The 20,456-nt window shown below is 35.9% G+C and overlaps 1 protein-coding gene across 1 annotated transcript; it reads left to right on the plus strand.

Moving 5' to 3' along the window:
• The first annotated feature begins 3,456 nt into the window (after positions 1-3,456).
• LOC147615492 (uncharacterized) lies at positions 3,457-6,177 on the plus strand. The gene is made up of 5 exons (XM_086779589.1): positions 3,457-3,527; positions 3,946-4,026; positions 4,123-4,181; positions 4,816-4,903; positions 5,634-6,177. Exons 2-5 carry the CDS (start codon positions 3,964-3,966, stop codon positions 5,982-5,984), a joined length of 561 nt encoding a protein of 186 aa, XP_086635715.1. The 5' UTR covers positions 3,457-3,527; positions 3,946-3,963; the 3' UTR covers positions 5,985-6,177.
• The last annotated feature ends 14,279 nt before the right edge of the window (positions 6,178-20,456 follow it).

The following is a 20,456-nucleotide window of genomic DNA, read 5'->3' on the forward strand; positions in this document are numbered from 1 at the left end:
TAGTCAAAAGTAAGAGCTAAAGTCTACTCATACAATTGCACAAGGATATTGTTTGTGAAGCTCAACACAATGAAGGAAATGATAGAGAGCACCATAGAGACCCTACCCCCACCACTATTCAGTGCTTTTCCCATGTGGTTTAATGCATGCATGTGTGGTCTCCTACATACACATGTCTACTTTATGTACATGCATGCACATGTGTGGTCTCCTACATACATGTGTGTACTTATGTACATGCATGCACATGTGTTTGTTGAAGTGTGTGTGCATATGTGCCTAAGTGCGAGTATGCACACATATGTTTTTAACTTTTTTAGATATGTATTTTTATTTGTGTGTGAGAAAGTGGCACATGTGCATACATAGTGCTTTAGTGGGAGGATGCTTATATAAACAATGTGTGGTTATAATAAAGTTTCTAAAATTTATGTATATGTGTGTAATATACACACATTTCATCCATATGTGCACATGACTCTATGTACGAATAAAGCTACCCAAAAAAACACATTTTTAAATAAGTGACTTTAAAAGAAATTAAATAGAAAATAGATTTATAAAAAATTATCCTATGTCCATGTGACTTCTCTCAAAGTTGATCTTTTATCAATATTTCAAACTCATGTCCCACAAGAATTAAAAAGAGTAGGTAGCATGGAATAAACTTAGCATATGCTTTGATATAGTATGCACACATAGTGTAAGCCACATTACTTTTATTTTTTCTGCTACAAAAAACCCATTTGATAATGATTGTAAGCACCATATGCTTTTCCAAAAGCGTATGCTTATAGTAACTACTGATGAACATATAGACACTAATAGGTGTAATGATGCAAAGAATCATTGTAGTGTGTATAATAACAATTGATTTCATGCTGCTTTGATACATGACTTGAGGTACCATCAGAGAATATAGGATGTTCTAACACCATTATGAAGTGTTATAAACTGTGATATTATTAGGTACACACTTTATTTAAGTTACATCATTTTAATGGTAATGTAATAAACATGTTGGTAGACAACTTTGATTAATGCCCAGTGCACATACACTTCCTAGAAAGGCACTAAAAAGTTTATATATTCTTACATTAAAAAAATTTATTCATAGAATTTATTATTATTTAGTAGCACAACTCAAACACACTTGGCCCATTTTGATGTACTTATAATTTACATAAGTCCAAAATTTTGTTAAAAAGAGAAGAAAAAAGGCATTTAAAAATTTTATTTGATACATCTCATAAAATGTTTTTATCTTTTATTGGCTTCACCTCTCGTAATTACCTTCCAAGAACTAGTAACCTTTGAAAGAACTAGTCACGTCTCATAATTACCTCCCAAGAACTAGTCACCTTTAAAAGCATATTTCACTTTGTTTACAAACTTTTCCTCCTTGTAATCGACGTCGACTTCCAAAAATATAAAAGTGTGTGCATTACAACATGTATATTTATATTATGGTACCTTACACCTAATACTTATAGCACTAGAAGTAATTAAGATTCTTTTTCCTCTCTCTATTACATAGCCTACACATTTTCACACACCACTCCAATCAATAGGTGGATCTTCATCATGGAATAACTAATATAAGAATAACATAGAAGTATTGATTGGATGGTGTTTCTATTTATGTAGCCATTGATAAAATAAGTATTTAGTCTTATGAATTTAATATATCTAGTTAATATTATAAACAAGCCTTGTATGGGCGCTTTCCTTTTTATGTAGCATTATTTAAGTTCAAGTTATTACAATAATGTGATTCGAATAAATACACCCTTCTTGGACTCTAGCTCTTAGTTTTTATTATTCGAATTTGCCTTATGGTCTTGCTTGATAACACTTGATGCAAAAGCTTTCTATGCATATGAGAGAGAGAGAGAGAGAGAGAGAGAGAGAGAGAGAGAGAGAGAAACTCGGGGGATTCACCTCTTAGAAATTTTATGTATCACGTGCGTTCAAGGGGTATTTAAAAATTCCTTTACATTTACATACTTTTATGAATAGAATGACCCCTTTTTCTTCATAAACTTATGGTTTTTTTTAAATTGGTTAAAAACCCCCTCCTGTAAATGTAATTATATAACATTTTTGAATTAATATACCCCTCTTGATGAACTCACGTACTACACTTACATATTTTTAGGTGATCCCCCGAGGAGAGAGAGACTACGATGAGACTAAGGGACAGAGAGAGGTCATAGGTTTTTTTTTTCAACTACATGATCTCATGTTTAGAGTCAATGTGAATAAAAAAAATACCATATGTTAAGAAAAGTTCTACCACAGCTTTCAATATCTCCATGTTGATAGAAGACATGTTGCTGACCTATTCATGTCTATACCAACCCCTTCCTTTTTACCACCTATTTCATCTTAGAGAGGGGTGTGTGTGTATGGTGGGTTGTGAAAAGGGAGGGGGGGTGGTTTGTTGTTGTGCACACTTTGTTATGGGATGTGTCATCCCCACCATGAATATTTTTCAAGGTATCCCAATAATCAATGAGATATGTTTTAAGGTAAAATGTCGGTCATATTCCACATGTTTGTCCATGTCACTTGTTTGAAATGAAGTGGTCCTATTTTTTCAGAAAAAAAAGAAGTGGTCATATTTCACATGTTTGCCAATATCATTTCACATGTTTGCCCATATAATTTGTTTAAAGTGAAGTGAAGAAAAAAAACACACAGGAAAAAATCATTTCATGTCTAAATTTGTTGATATATTTTTTAAAATATTCCATGAATTTAGAAAATATATATTTTTCAACACACCCATAATTTTACCATGGGAGTGTCACCTTGCCTTTTAACTAGAGAGAGAGAGAGAGAGAGAGAGAGAGAGAGAGAGAGAGAGAGAGAGAGAGAGAGAGAGAGAGAGAGAGAGAGAGAGAGAGAGAGAGAGAGAGAGAGGTTTTTTAAATATCTATGCTAAAAGATGTCTCCACTCCTCTTTGACACTTGAGATGTCCCTTCAACATGGTTGCTCATCGTGGGGAGGCACCCTACACATGGATAATTAGTAATTGTGGTAAGGGGGAATTTGTGAGTATTCTTACCAATATTGAGATTTTTTATTATTATTAAGACTTGTTATGCTAGACATTTGATAATGGAGACCTCAACCTTGTCGATTTGTACCTTGATATAATAATGAGTCCCTCCTACCCTTAGTATGGTCGGTGTAGCCATGGTAAAGGTCGAGAACAAATTTGAGAAATGAAAAGGGGCATGGGTAGAACATACTTTGGGGGAAAAGATCAAAATGTATCATCATGCCCCTTGCCTAGATTTCCAAGCTCTCTCTCTCTCTCTCTCTCTCTCTCTCTCTCTCTCTCTCTCTCTCTCTCTCTCTCTCTCTCTCTCTCTCTCTTAAAAGCCCAATTCTCTCTCTCTCTCTTGCTTGTATCTTAAAAGCCCAATTCTCAAATTGAAAGTAGCTTCCCCGACCCCTCTTTTGTTCTTCAACCTTCCTTCCATCTCTCCTGTCTCTCCTAAACTTCCCCTTCTTCTTGGTAAGCTTGCCCTCCCTCCCCCTTTCTCAAATCAGCCTAACTCTCTCCATTTGCATTGGTTGCTCACCTTATTATGTGCATAATTCAGCCTGTTGGCTACCGTTTGCTTCTTTCTACAAGGTTCTCTACCATAAATACTTGTTGATGGGTTGTTATGTTCAATATCCATGATTTTCTCATAACAATTATGTACTTGTATATGTTGTAAGCTGTAATATTGGTGCTTTGATTATTTGTGCTTATGCTCCTCTCTCTCTCTCTCTCTCTCTCTCTCTCTCTCTCTCACTCACACACACACACACACACACACACACACACATATGAGGGCTAGTCTTCAATGCTTTGATGTATTTACTTGTCTTGCTTGATGAGTCCCCTTTTTTAAATGAGATTATTAGTCTAATGTCTCTAAATTAAGTTCCCTACAGGAAATAACATGCCTAAGGAGGCATCTCCTGTTCAAGGTGCAGCTGCTAATGGCGGTTATGAGAAACCCGAGGTAAGGTTCTCGCATCCTCAAAAGCTAAGCGATTTTCTAGCTTACCTCCTTGATTTTCTTCTTAACTATCTTTAATCTACCCTTTTCACAAAGCAGGTTCAATCCTCTCCCCCATTGAAGCGCAAGGCAGAGCTGCGGAGGTGCTTCAATGAGGGGTAAACTTTGTTGTAATTTATGCAGTTGTGCTGCTGTAAATCCAAGATTAAGCGTAATTAGAGCCCTTACTTATTGTAGGCTAGACCAGTACTGAGTGTAATAAGCCCATAAAATTGTGATTAAGAAGCCCATTAATCTCATCTAGCTGCAGAGGAGGTTTAATGAGGGGCGGACTTTGTTGTAATTGATGCAAGATTAAACCTAATTAGGGCCCCTACTTGTAGTCAAATCAGTGAGTGTAATGAGCCCATAAGCTTGTGATTAAGGAGCCCATTAAGCTTATTTAAAGGAGGAGCTGCAGCAGAGAGGGTTAAGATTATTGTAATTTATGCAATTGCGCTATCCAAGGTTCTAAAGCCTGGTTAATACGTCCTATATACTTGTAGGCTAATCAGTGAGCGTAATAAGCCCATAAGATTGTGATTAAGATGCCCATTAAGCTCATGTAGAGGCCATAGCATGGTGTGCTTCGCTGGGTGGAGCCAATGCGAGGGCGATTAGTGACCCCTTAAATCCATAATTAGAGGCTTTGGTTGGCTGCTCAGATTAGGGTTAGAGAGGCTAATTATTGTTTAAGCTCATGCAAGGTTGGTTTAAGGCTACTGATTTGTTAAGGTTTGTGGGGCTTTGCAGGAGCGCAGATGCGAATGGCAACAAAGAATGCATAGGTAGCGGCGGTGGCTGTGGCTTTGTTGCAACAACAGGAGGAGGAGGAGGAAAGGTGGGTTTCACATGCTTTTTTGAGATTCAAAGGCTTGTGTGTTACGTTTGATTTATCTAAAAGCTCGTGACATTTACATTAAGGGCTTTTACCCCCAACATATTGCACCGATGTTGTGTGGAGGGAGATGTGTGAACAACTAGCCCAATTGCACTCTCATGGGGTATGTGTGTGTGCATGTGCGTTTGCGTGCATGTGTGTGTGCATGGGCATGTTGTGCCTATGCGTGTGTGTGTGTGCATGTGCTTGTTCGTGATTAATATACAAATGCCTTTGTCTGCATGTGTGTGTGTGTGTGTGTGTAATGCCTCTTTGTGCATGTGTGCGTGTGCACACATACTTGCATCTACATGCGATACGTGTGTGCATGATTGGCTCTTCAATCGACATGACTCTGTGCACTTGTGCTAAAAACTTTACCCCTTATTTTTCTAAAGAGAGATTCCTTGTTTTTTTCATCTTACTTTAAAATGGCAACGGTGCAAATGGGGACTGCAAAAGTGCTTGTTTTAATGCAATTGAATGCTTCATATTCGCCTAAATCCCCTTTGCTGATTGAGTTGATGTGCCTTTGTCTCAACATGCACTATCACTTTGACATGGTTTTATTGCCCACTTATCTATTTTGAAAGTTTCTTGTAAATTCAAACTTGTCTTACTTTATTGTGAGAGCATGCATTTCTGGCTAACACAATTATATATTTATATTTAACACAATTATATTTTTCAGGGTTGTCCTCCTTGTGGAGATATAACCTATAACACGAAGCATGCTAGATTTCAAGAACCATGGGTTGAACCATGCTCAAAGAAGGATACAACTAAAGGTGGCCTTGAGACGATTTTAAAACCTCCTCTCAAAAAGGGTCATGCCTATATTGAAGAAGAGCATGACGCAGATGAGCCACAAGATGAGGAGGACTACACGAGTGAAGAGGAAGATGAGGAGGATGAAGATAACGAGAGAGAGGTGGATGAAGGGAATTATGAAGAAGATGATGAGGATGAATATGCAAAAGTTGATGATGAAGACAACGATGATGAGGATGACAATGAGCCTGCCACAAAACGAAGAAAGTAATGCCTACACTAAAAGGCTATCCCAAATTTTAAACTAATGGCAAGGCTACCTTTTTCCTCCTTAGACTACACCCATTAAATATTAAGTCTTGGGCTTGCACAACCTTTATCTGATTGTACTTTTTATTTCACATCGAACATTGAATAGCATCTTAACTATAATGCAATCCAGCATCTTCTCTCGTTTTACCTCCCATATTTGTAAATCTTGTCTATTCTCCCATTCCAAGAAGTGGGTTTCACATGGCGGTTGATGTTGAAGCAAGGCAATCAAACGTTTTTATGTGCTTTTGATACCCACCTTTTAGTGCTGCTTACATACATAATTATTGGTTGTTTTGGGACCCTATAACTCATTATTACATGAAATTAGTGACAAGTATTTCTAACAAGCTTTATATGAGTAATTTCAAAGAGATTACACACCATTTAATGACATCCCTTGCTAAAAAACTTCATTTTCTAGTCGACGATGGTGGCCACTTTGACTTTTCAACTAGTTTGCAAGACATGTGCATTCTTGGTTTTGGTACACTTAAGAAAATTTAAGTAATAGGGATGTAGCTTCATTCGCGATCTATTTATCTAGGCAATGACATGAATGTATGAAGCAGACTTACTCTAGCTGAGGTAAATAATAAGAATGTTCTTAACATAAATTGGTTGGAAAACTTGTTTCTTATATGAACTTCAAAGCATAAAAATCTTGGTCATTTACTAAAAACTTTATCATGTGTTTTTTCATGTAGTGTTTGGAATTCCACATTTAGTCACATGAGAGAATGTGGGTGAAGATATGCATTATTAGTCCAAACCTTATATCTAAAACTAGCCTAAGCGTTTATAAAATATCCATTAGTTTAAAAATTACCCTTATTCGTTCCCTCAACTCTAACTTTGTGATTGCCATAAGTAGAGATAGTGTATCCCATCATGATTTTCTATCAAGTCATTTTGTGACATTTTATAGTTTTTACTAAATTGGATATAAGGTTGTTTCCCTTTCTCTAAATCTGAGTAGATCCACTTTTATTTTAACTTTAAAAATTATGATTAATTATTGTATCCTTTTAAAGCTAAAAGTATCATCTAACACTTGAAATTGAAAACTTCACATGCTAGAAAATTCAACATTTTCCTTTTAGGAAAACTTTGAATATTTCTTAAAGGATTGTGACTAACAACTTACCTAAATGGATCTATGTAGTTCCACGACATTTAGAAATATGTTGGACCTATGTAGCTCCACGACATTTAGAAGCTTGGTAACTTCTCTACTAGGTGTACATTTTAGCTCATTATAGCATACCTTTTGAAATTGTTAGCAATAGCATATCTAACTATTCACATTGAGTTCAATAACACTCTAATGATAATTCCTTGTCAATATATATCAAGTGATAATAATCTTCATTGTGGTTTGTTGTTTTCTTATGGATAAATGTTACACATCTTTCTTTCCTTGATTAGTTTGCTTTAATTTTATTATTACTTTTTCTTGTGCATTTCTCTCCTTAATAATGTATATTTCCTAGTTATTAACTCCATTGCATTTTCTTACCCTAGGTTAAAAATGGTTCAATCCAAGGTATTATCCATTATTCCATTGCTAAAGGATATGCCACTAAGATGACTATAATATAGACTTCTAGAGATGATGTGGATAAGATAAAAAGAGTAAAGAATTTAAGAAGGAGGTTAAGTTTAAAATGGTTCAATCCAAGATATCCATTATTGCATTGCTAAAGGATATGCCACTAAGATGAATATAATATAAACTTCTAGAGATGATGGACAAGATAAAAAGAATGATGAATTTAAGGAGGAGGTGGAGGTGAAGGGAGAGCACTATGAATGCTATGAGGAGGAGGATAAAAGTGACATTGTAAAATCTCACTAAAAAAAAGGAACACAATCATGCCCTACTAAAGTTTTTTAGAGTAAGAACAAGGCCAGCTTTGTTACTTCTGAGAATGTGTACAATAAAAGAAAGGGCAATGTCCCTTTTTGAGTGAATAAATTGTATTTAAATTAAGTAAAATGTTATACTTTTTCCTTACTAACACACACACACACACACACATTTTAAAAAAATTATCATCTTGATTTTTTACCTTGAAAAGAAAATTTTCACTTCAAGGCTACACGTGAGGGCTAATCTTCAAGCTTAGTTAAAGAAAGCCAAACTATGTTTTGAGGTCCTTAGTTGACTTTTTCTTTACATGTATATATGGGTTTTATTCACTTTTTAGCACATAAATTATTCTTAAGCTAAAATATAAAAGTTCCTTTACAACTTGCTAGATCTTTATATGTTTTGAGACACACTTCTCAACAACATTCCATAGTACATGATGGACACCACATTGTTATATTCTTCCTAATTGTTAAACACATTCCATGAAATAAGACTATAAATGAGCCATACCATCATGATTGGTTAAAGGTGCCTACTTTTCATAAAGGTGCCTAGTTTTCATAAAGATGTAATGTAGAACTTTGTACATTTTGATTCCATAAAAATAGGGATCTATTTTATTATGGTTATTCTCTCTAGCAATGGCTACTTACTTTTTTTATAATTATAGGTAATATATCTCAGCTAGGGAGCTTAGAATTGAAATACAAGGTGAAAATATCTATGATTTCTAAGACGTCCAATAATATGTGACCTTATGCATTGTCATTAATCAAATAGGCCCCCTAAATTTATAAAATACCTAAGGTTTTTCTATCTTAGGTTATTTTATCGTAACCAAATATGCAATTAGTGATACATAAGATTTTCCATGCTAGATCTCATAAGGACCTCTCTCTCTCTCTCTCTCTCTCTCTCTCTCTCTCTCTCTCTCTCTCTCTCTCTCTCTCTCACACACACACACACACACACACACACACATTTGCAATGAATGACATTTTTTGGAGCCAAAATTATAAAAGGTTTCTAGAGCCATAAGGGGGAGAAGAGGAGAAGGTAGAGATAGTAGTTGCATGGAGTGGTTGTGTGCATAGAAGGAGGACGAGCAATGGTAAGACCTATGCAAGGGATGATAAGGGAGGGTGGGGGTGCAAGTTTTGAGTGGTGATGCCTTGTGCCCATGAGAGAATGGCCACCGAGCCTCATGAGGGTGAACTATGGTCAACCTTACAATATCTAATTATAAGGTTTAATCCTTACATTAATTGATCAAGATGATAGCACTAATTAGTAATGAAAGTATAATCAACTCAACTGAATATGAAAGTATAACAAAATTACATGAGTTGCATGTATGTTGGTTCCTTGTTTTTTTTTTGGCATACAACTAAATTACATGTATGTTGGTTCCTTGTTTTTTTTGGCATATAACCAAATTGCATGAGCATGCATGTATGTTGGTTCCCTCTTTTTTTGTTGGAATCATTACCAACAAAACTTATCACCTTCTAAACTTAAGAAGTTACTTAATGGTGTCAAATGAAGTAATCTAAGAAAATAAAAGACAAATAACACCCACTCTTCACATTATGTGATTCTTAAAATTTGTAAATCATATGTTACCTTTTGAAACATAATAGTATGTGTACCCTTGACTTTTTTATAACAATCCCGAAAAGTAAGTTGAACCTTAGTGAAGATATGTTCAAAATTCATTGATACTAATGCAACAATGATCAAATTTTTTTCGAAATCTTATTCTTTAAAATTCGGGCCAATATGTGATTATTTAACATTTTGTAGATAGATGGATGTACATGAGTTCATGAAAAGTATGTGTAGTTCATGAGTTTATGAATGATCACTTAGCAAATACATGGAGAACATGATGGGGTGTGGACTAAACATTTTTCACTTTAATTAGTGTGTATATCTCTTCTAATCAACTCCATAATCAAGAATGTTTTCATCTATCTTCTAGATCTTAAGCACAATTATATGCAAACTTGCATTCACATGTGACTTACAAACCTAGTCATATGCAATCACACATTGGCCACACACTCAAGTCAACAACCTTGCCATTTTTTTAAAACATAAAAATTAGAATCAAAAGCACTTCTAGTAAATCCAATCTATTTGAAAAATTGGTCTATCATGTGATACCATGCCCTTGTTGGGGCTTGTTTTAGGCCATAAATACCTTCTTTAGCCTATAAAATTTGTTTTCAGATTGAGGCATCTCAAACCCTGGTCGTTGAGCTACATATACCTCCTCCTTGAGATGTCCATTCAAAAATGTTGATTTGACATCCATGTGAAAAACTTCCCACTATTTATGAGAAGCCAAGGCAAGTACCACCTTGATAGTTGTCATGCGAGTTGTGGGAGAAAAAGTTTCAGCAAAGTCAAAACCCTCCACCTATGAAAATCCATGTGCAACCAACCTAGTTTTGTATTTTTTAAGTGATCCATCAGCCTTACACTTAACTTTCCAAACCCATTTGGTACTAATAACCTCTCTTCATCTCTGCTTACTTGTGCACCTGTGTGTGTGTGTTGTTACCTTTGTCTTCATCTCTGCTTACTTGTGCACTTGTGTGTGTGTGTTGTTACCTTTGTCTTCACTCTAACAACTGGTATCTGAGTAGGTTCTCTTAGCTCTCAGCTTTGTCACTTCTCTCTTCATCACCTCCTTGAGCTGCTCTTCTACAAAATTCACAATAAAGTTAACAAAAGTTTTGTGACTTTTCAGATGTCGAGTGTGTTTCGGGGCCTATTTGCATGTTATAAGTTTTTCATAGACATCCTAAGGGACTGCTGCTTTGAACTATCTTTTTTTATATTTTAGGTTTTCTTAAGTGCAGCAACATAAATTTTGTGAGTAGACAATGTGTGCATATGCCATAAGTGTTATAGGGTCATTACATCACCACTTTTCAGCAATATAAATTTGGTATGTAGGCATTGTGTGCATATGCCATAAGTGTTATAGGGTCATTACATCACCACTTTTCCATAAGTGTTATAGGGTCACATCACCACTTTGCCTGTTACGTCATCCCATATCGCATCTTTGAGCTCATCACCAATAACTTCATCAGCATCATCATCATTGTCATCAACTTTTGCATCCTTGCAACATTTCTACACTCTACACTCTATCATTTTCCAAACATTTTACAAGTCATTTCATCAATCAATGATCTGCTCTAGCAAAACCATATTGATTTTATTTAGTGGGCATTGGCAGTACTTATTACAGGTTACTAGGATATTTGTATTTAGTAAATTCATTATTTGTAAGTTAAAATGGCAAGTGATCATGTATTTAGAATGCTTTTTCCTCATGATAAGTTTGATGAGACCAACTACTTGTTGTGGTTCTATATGATGCATCATGTATTGCCAAAGGGACCGACTACCCATTGTGGTTCTATATGATGCATCATGTATTTCTAAAGGGACGTGGAATGTTGTTGTTGGCAGTTAGGTATGCCCTATCTCATTAGCACAAGAGAGTATAGGTACTTCAAATGGTGATACTAGACTATGGCATTTGCTAACATGCCTCTCACAAGAGAACAAGGTAGGTGGGATGACATGGATGCATAGGCAGATGCATTCATGACACTTTCCAAGAAAAGGAGTATTATTCCTCATATTCACTCATGTAAAATTGCTAGATATTTAAAAGGTAGGAGATGTAGAGGAAGTAGAGGCATTTCACAAATTAGAAATTAAGGCTCCACCCAACTCATTTAGGTTTTGTGGGCACATTGACCCCCCTGATGCACATTTCTTGGTGGTGGTACGGTCATGCTTGACCCCTCTATGATTTCTCAAAATCCTATGTTAAATATTTAGATTGATAGCATCGATGAATGCACAAAACAATGAGAGATATAATGATGGAGTAGGGTCTAAAAAGATAGATGTGACACGTTTCCCTCCACAACAATCTAGCCTAGCTAGGGGTGCTATTTTTAGTTTTATTGGTACAATGGTTCGATTGGCTAATTATCTTTTCTTATGCCCTACATGCCGACACCATGTAGATGCACATGTTTTTTCCTTATGGATCCACATTTGCTTCATCATTATCTTGATATGGCCTATTTTTAGTTATTTGACATTCGACATTTGATCTAGAACCCTGCCATAATATAGCTTTAGCCTATATCCATTCATCAATTTTGGCAGGTCTTTTTCCTTGAAGAATTACTAAGTTTGAATGTTCATATTCCCATGAAGAATTACTAAGTTTGAATGTTCATATTCCCATATTCTTGAAAATTTAATATGGATGTGTCCACCTCATCTTAAGCTTTTCATGGGTGTGGTCCCTACTTGAAGTTAAATAGTAGAACCACATTACCTTCAAAGATCTTAAAGAAGGTGAACTTAGAGTTTATGTCCACTTAAAGCTTCCTTCTCATTTGAACCACTTGGAGTTGAATAGTAGCACCACGTCACCTTCTTTAAAGATCTTGAACTTAGAGTTGAAGGATGTTTTGAACCACATCTATTGTCTAGAACCTCCTTTCATCTAGATTTAGGAGATGTTCAATCTTGTGCTTCTTATCTTCTTCCAGAGTCAATCTCTCTACTATAACAATCTTGAGACTTAGCACTAGGAATTCCATGGGCACTATTACCTCCAACCCATACAACATATTGAAGGGTATACTGAAGTATGTCAGTCCTATATGGTGTTCTTATAAGCAATTTAGAATTCCCATAATGTAGAGTGTAACTTTATGTCCCAATCTGACCAAATTTTTTTCACATCCTTGACTTGAATTCTCTTCACGATTTTCCTTTAGGATCCAATGAACTATTGAAGTATGGGTGTAGAGGCAAGCATTTTCTTCAAATTCTAGAATGTTATGTCCTTCATAGATAATATAAGTGTGTAGCCACATCAACAAAAAACCTCATGAATCTACGCTGCCACTTTATCTACCCTAGGAATCTAGCTAGTTCTTTACCATTCCTAGGTGCTTGTAGCTTCACAACCAATCCTTCTACCGACATTAGCAGGGATCCATTGGTGATTGCAGAAGATCACTTACCTCAAGCGAGAATCTTTGAAACATGATGAGCTAACTAAATGCAAACATGAGTGGAGTAACAATGAAACACCTAGACATATGAGTCGTGCCCTATGGTCCTCTGAATCCCAGATTCACCAGTTGCTAGTGTTGTAAATAACAATGTCATAACTTCATGAAAAAGGCATTAAACTGCCCTATTAGGTAAATCTCTAACGCAAGGGCAGAAGCAAGACCAAAACCACAAGGTTCATTCTATCAGGAAGCTGTCAAATCATGTTAGAAAACCATGTTGGATGCCACAATGTTTCAAACATTTGGTATCAATCGTGAGTTAGGTTTATCCTAAGAAGACCACAACCAACAACCAACAACCAACAACCAACCCAACAATCGCCAATTACAATAATTGGGACATGTCTCCTTTATTGTACCATTAGGAATAAGTGTTTCTCAAAATGCATAGGAGCAACAAGCATACATAGTGCTAGTAGAAGTCTCACTTTCCAAAGGTTCTCATTTTAGAAGCATCTTTACTAGGGAACCATGTCCTAGTTATTATCCATCCAAATGAGAAACATGGAATGTAGGGAAAGATAAAGAGAAAATGTCCAAGACTACTGCAAACCAAAGGGATCCATAAGGGCATTCACATAACATGTCCTTGGCCACAACAAGCCTACAGCCTTAAAACAAGGAGGCTGATAACATAGGACAAGTGCCATTGGTGGAAAACTAGACAGCCCCAACCCCACAGGGCAAGAAATCTTAAACCCTAAAATAGAGGGTTTTTTGTAACCACTCCCTTGTTGGAGGTAATTCGAGAATGAAATGACTAGACTATATAGGTGACGGGTTACTCCATTTTGTAAGCCCCCACTCCCCCCCCTAATTTTTAGATAATCAAAGTTGGCCAAGTGTTTCCAAATGATTAGGAGATAACTTATGTAGACTTAGCATCATGCTAAGTAGGATGTATGAAAGTGCGGGTCAATGATCTGTAATCTAAGATAGAAGGATAGCTTTCTAGGAAACCTTCTCCTCAATGTTGTAAGGTTGGTTCATGTACCCATGTACTCATGTATTATACTCATGTCCCCATGTACTCATGTATCTATGTACTCATGTATCTATGTACCCATGTATCTGTGTACTATACTCATGTGCCCATGTATTCATGTATCCATATACCCATGTATACATGTACCCAATTGGGGTATGGTTGCTCAGTGTATGGTCGATCGTGATTTTTTAGTCCAATAATAGTGAACTGGTACATTGTCCCCACTAGGAGACTATATATGTGGATCCTATTATCTTGTAGATATTGAGATCTATCTTCACTACTACAATAGTGCACCCCTGTATGTGAACAATGACATCCTCTATCAAGAGTCTACCAAGATCGCCATCAAATCTCCTTGTCAAAGTGCACGGATAGGCACATGCCATCAATTTGTAGCTTTGGTTTCTAGAATTCTCCATATCTCTCACCTTAATTTGCCTTAAGATCAAGTTTTGCTATATGGTATGCATGCTTGTTTTGTTATGGTTTGTATATGAGTGTTTATAAGTGATGATGCTTTCTTTATGCTTTCTCCCTACCCAAGTGCATCCTTTTCCTCCTTTGCTGACACCAAAGGAGGCAAGGTTTGAGGCCCCTAGCTTCTCCACAAGAGAGGCTTGCTCCACAAAATGGCTAAATGTGGCTAAAATTGCAAACTAGGTATAATCCTTGCAGAGGATAACCAAAAATTAGAGCAACCAAGGACCGAGAAAGGTCCTCCCCCAAGCAAAGATGGACCAAGAAAGGTCTTATTTTTCCCAAAGAAAACTAATCTATGTTGAGAAAACATGAAAATTTATGTGGGAGAATATATACATGTATATAAACTTATGGATGTATGCATCCATGTCTTTACATTACCAACTCCATATATGTAAATTCATAGATATTCTATAGTAAAAAGTATCCAATGAGAGGATTTTAGAACAAAATATAATATAAAATAGTATGGTATAAGTTTCTATTTCATAGTAACAATTTATAAATATCAATATCAAACCCAAAATAACATAGCAAGTACTAATGCTTAAGGTTATGTAGGTCCTACATCAAGTAGGACCTACATCAAGTAGGAGAGGAAAAAGATTTTTTAGTTCTGATTTTTATCTTGTTATGCCAACCACCAAGTCAAGAATAACAAAAACCCACAAGTGTTGCCGCAAGATATAACACAATTGTCCCAAAATATGCATTCATTCTTGCAATGGAGACATGAGATTCATGTAGTGCCTAGCTCTAGCTTAGCCAAAGAAGCCAAGGCTATACATGAGTGGGTGGACTTGTGAAGACAAACCTAGAACTTGTACAAGCACAAAGCACACATGCTTACAAGGTATATATTTCTTATTCTTTACCTCTCTTTACATAAAATCTTCACATATGAATTTGAGAAACTAAAAGATGTGTACTAAAAACATAACACCCTTCATCATGGAGCACTCAATATAAACATGGAACACATGAACCTCATTTTGCACCAAAACATTATCTTCCTAGACTTTCCCCTTGAGTTCCAAGGCTCTTAACAATCTGTCTTTGAATTCCTTATGTATCTTATAACACCAACAAACAATAGGACCATCCCTCCTTGGTGGGGACTCTCGTTACATGGTGTGGCCATTCCAGGACCCCTGCCTGAAGCATTAGGATGGCAACCACTATATTGATCCCCTCAAAAACAAAACCCTGATTCGAGTATGGCACATTCATTTGCACTCAATTATGTTTCTTTTACAACTTTTCAAGACCTTGAAGCATGGTCATGCACACCTATAATGGATTTTTAAACTCTATAGGTTTGATGCACATCACACCCACAAAACCAAACATACTGCTCCACCACTCCTCTGGGATAGTTATGTTGACCCTTAAAGCATGGGATTGGGACTCCAACCGTTGCAGGTCTTCCTCTAGACAATACCAATGCTGCAACATTTTTTGTCTTTTTCAAGGTAACTAAAACATATATATATGCTTCTTGGTGTGGTTTGTCTACTAATAGCCGAATTCACATCATTCATGACATACTCTTCACATACCCCTTTATGAAAGTCTTATACTACAAGCTTGTGGCTATCAGTCTCTAAAATCACATGTGGATTTGTTGATCTACTTCTCTTACATAAATTATATTGTTCACCTACATTTTGGTGCAATTCCAGGGTGGAAATTCCTACCTCCTCCATATAGCAACACCAGTAAGATCGACAAGTTTTTTGGAAATAGAGTTTGTACCATCTTTTGATTCAAAGAGTTCCTTTAATTTTTGTTAAGATGGACCATATCCCAAATGTTTCCCTATAAGGTTCATATGCTCCCTGCAAAGGTTCTTAAGCATTATAATGAGCACTTTGAAGTACTACTATGGCCAAGTCTCACCTGTAGAGGCCTCATATAAAGAAACTCATTGTGCAACACCCATAGAAGCTTGCATGGAAGAGTGTTTATTCTCAAAAAGACTAACATTAGTCACGAACCTCCTATTAGCATCTTGCTTTAACATCCACCTTCCCCAATGGAAATCACACACATTCGACCATGCCAACCATGTTTCTATTAATGGAATGTCATCCTTATGGGCATGTCCTAAGGCCCACCATGATGTGAGTGCTTCTTTGCAATACTATATTGCTTCCTTTGATGATGCATTTTTCCACTCCCTACAAAGGTTCTTATGCTCCTCTTGGTGCTCATCCTTAATGTATTTTTTTATATGCAAAACCATGCTTTTCTCTCAATGAAAGGCACATGATCGCTTCTTTCCTTCCATGATGTTTTTTGGGCCACTGCTGAATACAAATGGCAATGGTAAGAAGATCTCTCACAAATGGATCATAGACATGCGCACTCATAGTGGGGTGGACATGATCAAAGTGCACCCAAAGCACTCCTCTAGGCCGCATCTTACTGATATGGTCAAGGTCACTACTAGGACCCACTATTAACATCTTAAAAACATGTGGCTCATTGTCATGTGAAAGTTTCCCTGGGAATAGAACATTGTGAAAGAAAGGATAATGGCATCTCTTCTTAAAATTTAAGAGATCTTCAAGGCTAAATGTCTACCACAACAATGTCTTTTCTTTCTTCCTTGCCTTCTTTTGTTGTACAATGATGTGATAGACTCAAATGCATCTTGTACTTATGAGTCTCCAAGTGTATAGAGAGTATCCCCCCCATATTTTTCTAACATATGCGTGACCACATCTTCCATTACACTTAACTCTACTATCTTACAAGAGATGTTATGCTTATCCTTGCATGTTCTGCAAATAAGCATTTCCATCTGAATTTAAAAAAAAAACCATGACACACCCTGGGTCTTTGATGAAATCTAATATGAATGTCAACTCTACTCGCTCGTGACTCCCTAATAAAGGTATATCAATAGTAGATGATAGCTTTACACTGAGCAATATATTCAAGTTTTCTACCACAATGTTTGCATGCAAGAGTTCCATCAATATCCTCAAGCATTCTAATAGAGGGAACACTCTTCAATTTTTGCCTTTTTTTTTGGAAAAACTAGTTCTCTCCAAGAACTAACAATCTAAATTATTGCACCTAAGATGGGCCACCACACTTGCTACTCTTGATGACACCCAAAAAATTTCCTTTGTCCATGTAGCACTCATGCTTGTCATCATGTCTAAGAGAGAGGCCATACACACTCTTGTGTATGCTAGATGTCTAAGAGAGAGGTCATACACGCTCTTGTGTATGCTAGATGTCTAAGAGAGAGGTCGTACATGGCCATACACACTCTTGCGTATGATGGATGTCTGAGATAGAGGTCCATCCTCCCTAAAGCACATAGAGGGGCTACACTAGCACAACCCCTCCTCCGTGTACTCCATGGAGGGGGGCATTCACAAAGTATGGCCACTCATATATCCTACATCACAATAGCCCCTCCATAGATCATATGGATGGGTTGTGCTAGTGTAGCCCCTCCGTATGGAGGGGCTTAAGGCTAGCACCTCCATATAGCCTACATCACAATAGCCCCTCCATATATCATTTGGAGGGGTTGTGCCAGTGTAGCTTTGTATGGATGGACTTAAGGCTGGCACCTCCATATAGGATGTATACCCACATGTGGCATCAAGGAAGGCTTAACGCATAGAAGGTAGGCATTAAGGTGCACTCAGCTCTCACATAGAAAGCATCAAGGAAGGTATTATGAATCCATCATCCAAAAAATCAAAGGAAAAAAAGATTTAGAGGCTACAAGGTATTTAAACATACCTCCCTATCCACCATGACTTTGCCTACTAGGGCCCTCTTGCAAATATGCCATTATGTTTGAACTCTTTCTCTTTCTCCTCCCAATAACTTTCTGTGTAAACTAGCTTTCTCTCTTTCTCTTTCTCTTTCTCTTTCTTTCACTTAACCCAATATATTAAAAGTCTAAAACTTTAGATGATGGTCATTTTCTTTCTAATAGGAAAATTAAAAATATTTTTTATTTTATAGTCTAGATTTATTGTATGCTTAAATACTAACTATTTAATTTATAGTGTTAATATTATAGTATAACTAAATACTTAAAATTTATGGTATAATAGTTATAAATTTAATAGATTATGGTATACTTAAATATTAGCAATTTAATTTATAATGTTAATTTAAGTATACTCTAACTATTATTATAGGTACCATAACTAATATATCGTGTATAAAGATTCATTAACTTATAGTTATGTTGAGTTAACTAAGGTAGTTATGTTCAGTTAACTAAGTATAGTTATGTTGAGTTAACTAAGTATAGTTATCTATAGTTAGTTATCTCTATACAATTAATTTATAAAGATTATTATAAATGTTATGTGGGGACCATAACTATAGATATTTACTAGCTTCTTACTTATAACCTAACTTAACATATAACTTATTACTTGTGCTGAACCACTAACTCATAATACTAGAAAGTCCTATAACTATTATACCCTATACAAAACTATTTAACTTTAAAATATTAGTTTGGATATAACTTTTATTAGATAGATATATTATTATATTATATAGATACATTAATATTAGATATTATTATATTAGATATATAAATTTTATTATTATACCTAAATTTATGCATTGAATTACTTATATTAAATATATAAGATTTAGTGGCTAAATATTATTAATATTGCTAATATAATAACTAAGAATATTTTTTATATTATAACTAGATTTATAGGAAATTTAACTATAAGAAATTTGATGCCCTTAAAAACCTTAAGTACTTTGAGTGATGGACATGCATTGTAATGAATATTTTAAAATATTTACTTTAGATTTAATACTAATGAAGTGAGAACCAAGTTGGATTCAAAGGCAAAGAAATGCATCTTTTTATTGGTTATTCTTTGGAGAATAATGCTTATAGATGTTATAACTCGTGAGATTCAAGTAAGCAGAGATATTATCTTTAATATAAGATGAGTAGCTGGTATCCACGGGTGAAGGAAACTAAAGTTGTAGACATAAGAAGTAATGATGATTTCCTACATGTAGAGCAATAATCACATGTTCTTAGTGGACATGGAGAGTCCTCTAGGTAGTAGTAGATCTAGTGTCATGGTTAGGCAGGATAGATGCAAGGGATGTAGATACATGTATCGTCTCGTGGTACTCTAGGTGTTAGTACACATGTATTATGAAAAGGGAAGGAAAAGGTAGATCAAACTTTTCTATGACTAATATGTTAGTAGGTCACTCTTATGTGGATGGTGACTTTATAGTGGCTTTGACTAGAGACTTGATAAAGAGCTTGGCATTCTATCAATGGTTATTCTTCGGTACACGGGGAACCAAGGTTGTTTTGAGGACACCCAAAAGTGATCCACGTGTATATAGGTCTACTGGAGTTAGATACCCTTCTTACATGGTTAATTATGAGATAGAGCCCGCTTGTTTTGAGTAGGCACTTGGAAATTAGAAATGGAAAGATTCCATGGATGAGGAGATGGAAACATTAAATACAAATGCCATATGGAAATAAGTGCCTTTGACTAAGGATAAGAAGGTAATTAGATGTAAGTGGGTGCACAAGGTCAAGAATAACTCAGATGGATCTGCAAACATGTATAAGGCAAAACTAGTCAAGGGTTATACACAGACATATGGCATTAACTATGAAGAGACACTTACCACGATTGCAAGAATGGCAAACCATGAGAGCTATCATGAGAGCGATGCCTAGAGCCAAAGGTTGGTATTTACATTATATGGATGTAAAGAGTGTTCTTGCATGGTGATTTGCAAGATGAATTTTACATGATGCACCCACCAAGTTATGATAAACATCTAGATTTTATGTGAAAGTTACACAAAATCTTGTATGGCTTGAACAAAGCTCTCAAAGCATGGTCAAACAAGATTGGAGAGTATCTTGTTGCCATCAAATTTCAGATATTCAATGAGGGATCATGCTAT

The sequence above is a fragment of the Cibotium barometz genome, chromosome 40 (genome assembly GCF_041138505.1).
Source record: "Cibotium barometz isolate CiBa-2024 chromosome 40, ASM4113850v1, whole genome shotgun sequence".
NCBI lineage: Eukaryota > Viridiplantae > Streptophyta > Polypodiopsida > Cyatheales > Cibotiaceae > Cibotium > Cibotium barometz.

What these genes read in the sequence shown, in the direction of transcription:
- LOC147615492 (XM_086779589.1), top strand. Translation starts at nt 3,964, where the DNA reads ATGCCTAAGGAGGCATCTCCTGTTCAAGGTGCAGCTGCTAATGGCGGT. An exon ending in GCGGTTATGAGAAACCCGAG is followed by an intron (nt 4,027 to 4,122) that starts GTAAGGTTCTCG and finishes TTCACAAAGCAG; the next exon opens with GTTCAATCCTCTCCCCCATT. An exon ending in CGGAGGTGCTTCAATGAGGG is followed by an intron (nt 4,182 to 4,815) that starts GTAAACTTTGTT and finishes GGGGCTTTGCAG; the next exon opens with GAGCGCAGATGCGAATGGCA.